The 10,000-nt window shown below is 48.6% G+C and overlaps 1 protein-coding gene across 2 annotated transcripts in view; it reads left to right on the top strand.

Moving 5' to 3' along the window:
• The window catches only part of slc4a11 (solute carrier family 4 member 11), a 52,724-nt gene that overhangs the window by 36,345 nt on the left and 6,379 nt on the right, over window positions 1-10,000 (top strand). For both annotated transcript variants that reach the window (XM_030355860.1, XM_030355861.1), the window contains exons 2-3: window positions 986-1,036; window positions 4,224-4,340. In XM_030355860.1, coding sequence (XP_030211720.1) covers window positions 986-1,036; window positions 4,224-4,340 — 168 coding nt within the window. The remainder of the gene's footprint in view (window positions 1-985; window positions 1,037-4,223; window positions 4,341-10,000) is intronic.

Below are 10,000 nucleotides of genomic sequence, written 5' to 3'. Positions count from 1 at the left end.
ACCACTACCTGCTCCTTAATGACCTGTCTCTCTACTGTCAAACCCCTACCTGCTCCTTAATGACCTGTCTCTGTACTGTCTAACCCCTACCTGCTCCTTAATGACCTGTCGCTAAATTGTCTCTAAATGGAAGTGTCTGATATACTAAACGACAAAATAGTAGTTTATGATTCATTGGGTAGTTCAGTATAGTACAGAATATAATATGGACACAATCGCAGACACTGTTTCTTTTAGGGAAGAGTAAAGCCAAAAGGTGAAAACTTGAATAAAATAACTGAAACTGAGAACTGAGACGGTGAATAGATTTCACGGTGCCGGACAGCAGTGAAGCCGTGTGTCTTTGCTCTTGCCTCCGCAGTGCAGAAGGGAAGCAGAATAACCAGAAGGATTGGTAGAAATACCTTTCACCATTCATCCTCTGCATTTTAACACATGGAAAATTGACATTGAATGAATTGTACCATTCCTGTGTGTGTACTGTAAAGATACACTGGGTAGATCTATATGTATATATTCAAATATATACAGTATCATGTTGTCCATATAGAGTAGAGGCTAGCTGCTGTCTCCTTGTCAGTATAGCTCTGAAAGAGCCTGACTTCCTTGCAGTAAAGCCAGTTAGTGTTCTGATGTATTGGACTGTCCTGCCCACAAACAGATCCACTCTGCTATTGATTGTAATGACTTGGTCTGCAGTGGTTTTGCAGTGCAAGAGGAGATGGATACCCAGGCTTAATGTTCTAACCACAGGTGATTTTGATATCATAGCTGGGGAATACTCTTAATTACTCCTACTTAATCAGATCCATATGTATTCCTCCCGATCGCTCCATTGGCTTTGTCTTTATTTTTAGTTATGTTACATAGTTTGTTGTTTTACCAGTGAAATACCCTTAACCCTGACTTTAACTCTCTCTCTCTCTCTCTCTCTCTCTCTCTCTCTCTCTCTCTCTCTCTCTCTCTCTCTCTCTCTCTCTCTCAGAGGCCCCTCCCTCTGGAAGGTCCAAGAACGGCTACTTCTTCCAGGAAATGGGTGAGTTCCATCATTGACCAATCATTGAACAGACAATTGACGCCATTTTGTTTGCTCACTTCAAGAGGAACTAAAGATTATTATCTTTCAAGCCTCTTTTGCTTTTAAAGTTTTTGTTCTGCAAAAAGTAAACAATAGAAACTCCTTAATCCTTATTCAAAGGCGGCATGCTTGAACTGTGCCTGAACCGGTGCAAACAAAAGTAGGACGTCTTCATGACCCTCGCATGCAAATGAAAGCTCGGGAGAGAGAGAGAGAGAGAGAGAGAGAGAGAGAGAGAGAGAGAGAGAGAGAGAGAGAGAGAGAGAGAGAGAGAGAGAGAGAGAGAGAGAGAGAGAGAGAGAGAGAGAGAGAGAGAGAGAGAGAGAGAGAGAGAGAGAGAGAGAGAGAGAGAGAGAGAGAGAGAGAGAGAGAGAGAGAGAGAGAGAGAGAGAGAGAGAGAGAGAGAGCTGGGACTACGCATCCGCACCAATTAGGGCCCGATGACGACCACAGACGACATGGCCGTGTTTGGGCTGTCTGCGCACCTTCACGCACAGCAACACAACCTAGCTAGCATCCTAACCCCTTGGTCATTATTTAGCTGTGTTTAGCTCTTTAAGCCGTAGCAGCCGTTGACTGTCTAGTCATGTGATTGGGCTGCTTGTAGCGTTTGTGGATCTTAGCAAACTAGCTCTGTGCAAGTGTCTCTACTGTCAGAGCTAGCACGAGTGACACAACCTGTGGCAGTGTGGTTGCTCAAAGGCTTGGTGGTTTGTACCTACAGCAAGAAGGTTATAGGTTGAAATCCCACTGGGGGATTCTCTGTGTGCATCTATTCTCTTTGTGGGGCTTTTGCTTCCTGTTCACATTTGTACGTCGGGCTTCATCTTGACATGCAGGTCATGGATGTTTGGATGTTGGCAGCGTATAGCTTACTTTATGCCCCTCCATGTGGCTGATTGTATGCTTTGGTGGACATAAGCCTCATTTGTATGTGGCTTTGGATAAAAACGTCGGCTAAATGACTGTACCTGTACCTAGTATTTTAGGGTAGTTCGCGTCTTAGCATGCCAAGGTACTTAAGATCGTATGGTACTTAGCATCTTAGCATGTCGAGGTACTTAATATCTCAGGGTACCCAGCATATTAGTATGTCAAGGTACTTAAAGGGGACCTATTATACTTTTTCGACTTTTATGACCTATAAACGTTGTTATAATGATTGATAGTCATGGTTAACCATACTAAAGTGTCAAATAATGACGTACATGCATTTCGACGTATTCCCAGCTGACAGTCTGGGGTGGCTGTGCAGAGCGCTAAACACTCGGGACAACGTTTGCATTCACTTGTTCACATTTCCGGGAAATCATCTACGTAGATGCACTCCTGCCACGCCCCCAAATGCCTGGTCAAATCTGCCCGCGCGCGCTTCAAGGAAGGTTACCAATCACAACAGAGTTGGGTTGGCGGGAGGGGGGCGAGGGGGCGGAGGAGGAGAATGCTGAAAGCGCCCAGATGAGAGGAAGAGTTTCCCGAAAATCTACATCGTTTTTTGTGCATGGTTAAACATGACTATCATTCATTATAACAACGTTTTTAGGTCATAAAAGTCGAAAAAGCATAATAGGTCCCCTTTAAGATCTCATGGTACGTTATATATTAGGGTGCATGTAAGGGGTGCTTAGAACTGTGTGGATAAAAAAAGGCCCAATGTAACCCATTCTATTGTATCAACGGAGACCCTCTGGTGTAGTAGCAGATAACAATCCCGCCCAAACTTTAAAGAACATCGTCACAGATATAAAAATATGTATCCATAAACCATGAACACCAGCCGTTACTTTAAAAAGTCCCCCAGGCCCCTGCAGCTAGCACCAGGGAGCTAGCCATCCCCACACACACACACACACACACACACACACACACCGGAGCCTCGCTCGTATATAAATAATGAACTTTGCTCCGGCTGCTATGATAACGGAACTTCCATTAGCTCCGAGACGCGCAGAGAAGCACCCAATTAGCATGTGTGCTGCAAGGACAGAATGTGCCCACGCCGGATCCCCGCGTCTCCACAGGCCAATTACTTCCTCTGCTAACTCCGCGCCCATATACGGTAGCGCCGGCGGCGGCGGCGGCGGCGGCGGCGGTGGTGATGAATGGGTCTCGGCTCTTTCTCTCTCTCCGTTCGCCGGCTGAAGAAGTGTTCCCCGCCCACTAGGAGCGGGCAGCGGCGCACCTATTGCCATTACATGATTGCTGACAGGCCACGGCTAACTGCGCTAACCACGCTAACCGCGCTTGTCGTGGGTGATGGCAGTGAGGTGCGTAACTGACCCCTGAACCCTCCCCGCGGCCCTCAGTCGTCGGTAACCACGGTGACCCGATGCGATAGGGCTTCGGGCGTCGTGACGTCCCATGGGGATCTGTGGGCGACCGTGGCTGAGGGAGGTAGAGCGGGTTGGCTGGTAACCGGAAGGTTGCTACTTCAATCCCCGGCTCCTCCTAGCTGAGTGTCGAGGTGTCCCTTAGCGAGCAGGCTGTCAGGAGCAGAGGTGGTCTGGTTGACTCCGCCGTGAATGTGTGAATGAATGGTTGTGTGACGCTTTGGATAAAACCGTCAGCGAAATCCCCTAAATGTACTGACGGCCTCGTTTGGACAGTGGTTTAGGAGCAGAGGAAGGTTGTCAAGGTGTTCTGGTCATTGTCTAGTTCCTACTCGTGATATTCGAGAAGTTGTTTGGACATGCCCCAGCATTTCTCGGGCAGGACGCTGTGCTATATGTGCTAACGTGATGCTAACAGTGTGCTAACATGTCAGCACTGTGCTATCAGTCCAGTAACTCTTCGGCGCTGTGCTATATGTGCTAACGTGAAGCTAACAGTGTGTTAACACGGCATCGCTGTGCTATATGTGCTCACGTGATGCTAACAGTGTGCTAACACGGCGGCGCTGTGCTAACAGTGTGCTAACACGGCGTCGCTGTGCTATATGTATTGCAAGATTCTAACAGTGCGCTAACACGGCGGCGCGGTGCTATATGTGCTAACGTGATGCTAACAATGCGCCAACACAGCGGCACGGTGCTACATGTGCTAACGTGATGCTAACAGTGCGCTAACACGGCGGCGCGGTGCTACAGGAGCTAACGTGATGCTAACAGTGCGCTAACGCGGCGGCGCGGTGCGGTTGTGTCCCCAGAGCAGAGGGAGGCGGAGCAGGAGGACGGCAGCGAGAGCCAGGAGAAGGGAGAGGAATCCCCCATCGCCTGCAGTGACAACATCCATCTCTATGACAACCAGAGCATCCCCGGACCAGGTCAGCGCCGACACACACACAGACGGATGGAGCGACAGGTGGCGAGAGACAGGCAGATTAATACAAAGACAGAGAGCGGGACGTGTAGACCATGAGGGGAGCAGATAAACGGGTGGCTGGCCGGACGGACAGACAGACACACAGATGAATGGCAGGGAGACGGGTACCGCAGCAGAAAAGCAGACATGCATGCAGAAAAACAGGTCTTTAGGTTGCTAGACGTGTCGACAGGCGGACTGGCAGACAGACAGGTGGACCGACAGACAGACAGGTGGACCGACAGACAGACAGGTGGACCGACAGACAGGCGGGCAGTGAGACAGAGCACCTGGCCTGCCTCTGGTTTCGCTTAAAGTCCTGAGATTGCCCTGTGGCTCCAGCTGTTTTATTACCGGTCATTAGACCGGCATTGACTCAACTGTGAGCCTTCCACAACATTTATACGAAGGTTAAATTGGGCATGTATTTATTAGCAAATAGTTAGCGTATAGCCTGTATCAAAGATTTATTGAGCACATGTTGAGCATTTTAATTGTGAGCATATCCTGAGTGGCGAGCCACAGACCTCTCATTTGTGCCGTCGGCGTCGGCGGCGGCGGCGGGAGCCCTCGAGAGCCAGCGTTTGATTCCCCCCCGAGCGTCTGGGAGACGGCGTGCCGGGCCGTATTGATCTGGGAGTCCAGAGACTTGCTTCTGACGGCCTGTCTGCCCGCTGACACGCTACAGCCCGAGTCCCCCTGCCCTCCCCCCATCACAGGAATGCTGGCGGCTCATCATCTTGTTAAAGCTGGGACCACATCCTTTAGAGAAACCCCAGAGAACGGGTCCGCAGAACGTCAGACCGCCGGACAGAAACACAGCGCTACACTCCAACCTGATACCGAGTTATACTCCGTACTCATGTCCCTCATGACACCAGGGTACTCAACGATACTTAGCTAGCGCTCAGCCTCGGTATCCACACACGTGTTTGGGAGGTATTTGAATATCAATTCAGGACTAGAGTGCTTTGTTTTCGTCATTATTTTATGCCTATGTCTGGCCATATTGAGAAGGTTGAACCGACTGGTTTTCCTCATAGTACTATTTGTTAAACGTTCGAGGGTCCTCCCCAGGATTAAGTTCTCCATGGTGAACCGACTGCTCCCACTGCCCAGTTGTGTCCATAGAAACAAGAGGTTGGGGCGCGTGGGTTTATGTTTTCAGAGGGTTTTAACGATGAACGTGTTTAGCAGCCGTTTCAATGTTTGAACGAGGCCTAAAGATACCAAAAAGCTCCACATAATAACGAGTCGGTCATTTAATAATCATGGATAGAACAGGAAGCAATCTTTTTCCCTTTTTTCCACAATAGCTGCTGTGTGATTTATCTAGGTGAAAAGCACTAGTCCTGCTTTGCAATTTCCTCCAACTTGCTCAATGTTCAAACCACCTATTTGCTTTGTGATGATTGGAAGCAGGCCTACTCTTACGCTATGAAAGCTGTCTGTCACCGGAAACGCTCCGTAACCAAGCCCCACTCCGCGGCTAAATAATGTGCTAAATAATGCTCAGAATACTCTTAAACACACAACACTCAACAACATCCTCCCCTTGTTTCAACTCAAAGCATTTGTTTTCACGAAGCTCCATGCATCCAGAGAGCCTTCACCGATAGACGAGGCTGCTCTGTGCGGAGGTTGAGGATGAATTAATCCGCCCTTCAGGAGGTGTGCGGGCGGCAGGTGCCACGGTGACTATCGGCCCCCTGAGTGCAGGTGCCCGGGATTTTACACCCCGTCCAAACAGACCCCAGGGGTCAACAGGTTAGTGTTGCCACGGTGACAGTCACAGGTGTGTACCGCTGCGAGTCGGGAGGGAGGGAGGGAGAGGGGGAAGAGGAGAGGGAGAGGAGAAAGGAGAGGGTGAGGATAAGGGAGAGAGAGGGAAGGTTAAGGAGAGAGGGAAGAGGAGAGAGGAGAAGAGAAAGGAGAGAGTGTAGAGGAAGGAGAGACTGAGGATAAGGGAGAGAGAGGGAAGGTAAAAGAGAGATTGAAGAGGAGAGAGAAGAGCGAGGGAGAGGGAAGAGGGGAGAGCAGAGAAGGGAGAGAGAGAGAGAGTAGATAATAGAGAGAGAGAGAGTAGATAATAGAGAGAGAGGAGGAGCGAGGAGAGAGATGGGAGAGGGGAGAGGAGAGAGGAGAGAATGAAGAGAAAGGAGAGCTGTAGTGATGTAGTGGAGGGAGACAGGAGGGAGGGAGGTGAGGGGGAGACTGCGGAGAGATCCGTGCTGTTGTCGGAGGTGACAGCAGATCGTGTCGGGGTGGGGGTGCTGTCCCCGTGCGTCGCACCGCTCACGGTGTCTGCTAGCACGGAGGAGATGAGAGGTGCGAGGCGGAACTAAGTTGAAGGTAAAAGGAGACAGAGAACTCAAAGGGTCCTACCCCCCCGCAGGCTGTGTCCCCCCCCCCCCCCTCCTCTGAGCGGTAACGCTGTCAGAGTTGCATTGTTGCACCATGAAAGATCAGAATAGGTCTTTTCACTTTTTCTCCCGAACCACAACGATTGTGTCGTGGTCAGGAACCCTCCCGCCAAACGCTTCTTCTTGCAGTCCCCCTGTCCAAAGCCCGCTTCGAGGCATCGTGGAGCGAGACATCCCCCCCTGTCAGCTGCTCCATCATCTGCACACACATTCACTCTGAGGCACGTTGAATAACAGCCTCTGAAATGCAGCGAAATGGTGTTTCATAAGCCGAGGTAAACAAACTATTAAATGAGCAATGATGGATTTCACCAGATTGATGTCTGTTCATCTTGATTTGAAGATCACGAAAGCTAATATAAAAATGATTGCTTAAAAGACAAAATGCTTTTTATGACTCTGATGAAGCTGTCTTTCAAGCTGTCATCGTTTTTTGCTTTGTCACAAATTAAAAAAAAATCTCTTTCAGTTATTACCGCAGCAACCATCTAGACTATTTGCATGATCTCAAACATCAAATCAATTTGAAGATCCCCAACTTCCCCAACTTATTATTTGACTTAACAGGACGCTGGTTCTAAAAGACACGAAGCTCAGAGATCCCTCCAGATACTTCCAATAGCTCCCACCTCAAACTCATTTACAAAAACATTTTTCATAATGAACATAATTCTGCATTTACGAAACTCATCACAAACATTCTCATCAAGCTAGCTGACTTGATCTGTGATTCTACCAATCTCCTAGATTTTAATTTCAGTCTTCTGGCTCTACTCCCCGTGGACATTTCCCTGAACCCTGCTGCCACCACCACCATCGATTCAATTAAAATGGTTAAAGTGGATTTTGTTAAGTAGTTTCGTTTTACTGTGTACTTGAATCTTTGGTAGGCATCCTTTTGATAATGTGGTTTAAGATGGATTTAGGTTAGGGCCAGGGGTTGTGGTATCCTAGCTAAGGCTAGTTGTTAAGGGTTGATTTAGATGAGGGTTAGATACTTTGGTAGCCTAGCTAAGGCTAGTTGTTAAGGGTTGATTTAGATGAGGGTTAGATACTTTGGTAGCCTAGCTAAGGCTAGTTGTTAAGGGTTGATTTAGATGAGGGTTAGATACTTTGGTAGCATAGCTAAGGCTAGGTGTTAAGGGTAGATTTATATGAGGGTTAGATACTTTGGTAGCCTAGCTAAGGCTAGGTGTTAAGGGTAGATTAAGGTTAGGGTTAGGGACTGTGGCAATGGCGTCCTAGCTAGGGCTAGGTGTTAAGGGTAGACTTAGTTCCGCCTGGCAACTCTCATCTCCTCCGTGCTACCAGACAGCTCTCGCACAAGTTGAATTCCAGGAGGAACATTTAACCCTGAGTGCAGATTTCTGCTCTCTGCGGTTAAGGTAAGGGATGAAGATATAGGGCATATAGATAAAGGACTGCCAGCCAACAGGTTCTGGGTTCAATCCCCGATGCCCACAGCCTAACCTGTAGGATTCCCTTGAGCGAGAATCCCCCTTTCTCCCATAGAATATCTGCTTCCACCTCCACAACATACACGGGATGTTTGTGGAACGTAGGCGCTAATGCGTGACATCTCACCCAGCATATGGCTCTGGCACGTAGACCGTGGTTTCCATTAGCTGCTCTGTGCCGACACTCGGCACCCCCTGGCGTCTGGCGCTGTCACAACAACACCCGTGGAGGTACTCCGTACCAGAGGCAATGAAGGCGGAGGAACGCTGGTGAGATGCAGGTCGAGGCGTGTGTGTTCTCCCGTCTCCGGACGCACGCGCTGAGATGTGTATCCATAGGTAACCAGAGGCAGTGCACGGTTCAAAAGGCACGCGCTTACGCACGCAGGCACACAGGCACACATACTCGTGCAAGAACATACATACTCGCACAAAAAACTCACGCACGCACGCGCACACGCATGCACGCACACAGACATACGCGTACTTCTCACACAAATACACACTCACGCACGCACGCACACAACCAGAGGCAGTGCACAGTGCACGAGTCACGCACGCAGGCACACAGGAAAACATACTCGTGCAAGAACATCCATGCTCACACCAAAAACGAACGCACGAACGCACACACGCATGCACGCACACAGACATACGCGTACTTCTCACACAAATACACACTCACGCACGCACGCACACACACACTCCCACACACGGAGCGCAGCAGAGAGCCTTGCTCCGTGCACCAGCCCGTCGGCCTTCCCTGTGTTTCTAGACAGCTTCCGACGGTTTCTTTAATTCTTTATTTTCACGAAGCGGTTCTTCCGCAACATTCTTCTCGATGAAACAAGCTTTTTGAGGAGAAAAGGTCTTGGGAGGGGAGAAAACTGTGAGCGACTGACAATAGAAAGACATTGAAGAAAATGAAGCCTTGGAGATGAACGATAGAAAAGAAAACCAAACAGAAGACTGGCTACAGAAGAGGAGTGGAGGATTCCTCAGGACACGGCTGAAAGCTTCTTGAAGTTTTAAACAGGGCGTCAAACAAGTAATATTTCCCTCCCTCACGTAAAAACCTCCATGCAGATAACATGATGTATACCGCCTCCTAGCAAAGGGCCAAACTGCATGATCCAATCTCAGGAACAGAAGCATTTCTGTGGAGAACACATTGTTCTGTTTGCTCAATGAAATTATGTTTGGTGTCATGCAAGATAAACGATCACAGAAACCACTAACGCACAAAGCACCGGAACACAGCACCACGTAACACAACACGACGCAATGCAACACAGCATAGCAACACTCGACAACGCAAGCAAACAGACAGCGACGCTGAGCAGCAAGGCACTCACAAAATCTAAGAAACTAAAGTAAGGGATTGTTCAGATATGACAAGTAAAGGATGATTGTTTTTTTGTGCATTGTCACAGATGAAATTAAACTCTTCAGTTATTCTACTGCAGCCGTCCATTTGCATCCCAAGCATCCAATCAACTGGAAGACCTGAACTTTCCTTGTCATTTCGCCTCCCTGAGCACAGCAACGCAAGGGGACAGTTCCCCTTCAGTGATACTCAAAACAAAAGCATCACGCAACTAGGCTCAACAGTACTCTACCGTACTTAACTCGACCCAACAATACTCAACAACACTCAAGAATACACCAAAATCACTCTTTATTTAATTATGATCAAGCATACCCAGCGATAATCAACGCTACTCATCGATACTCCACAATAC

The sequence above is a fragment of the Gadus morhua genome, chromosome 5, assembly GCF_902167405.1.
Source record: "Gadus morhua chromosome 5, gadMor3.0, whole genome shotgun sequence".
Classification (NCBI taxonomy): Eukaryota; Metazoa; Chordata; class Actinopteri; order Gadiformes; family Gadidae; genus Gadus; species Gadus morhua.
This window is presented reverse-complemented; position numbering and strand designations above follow the sequence as displayed.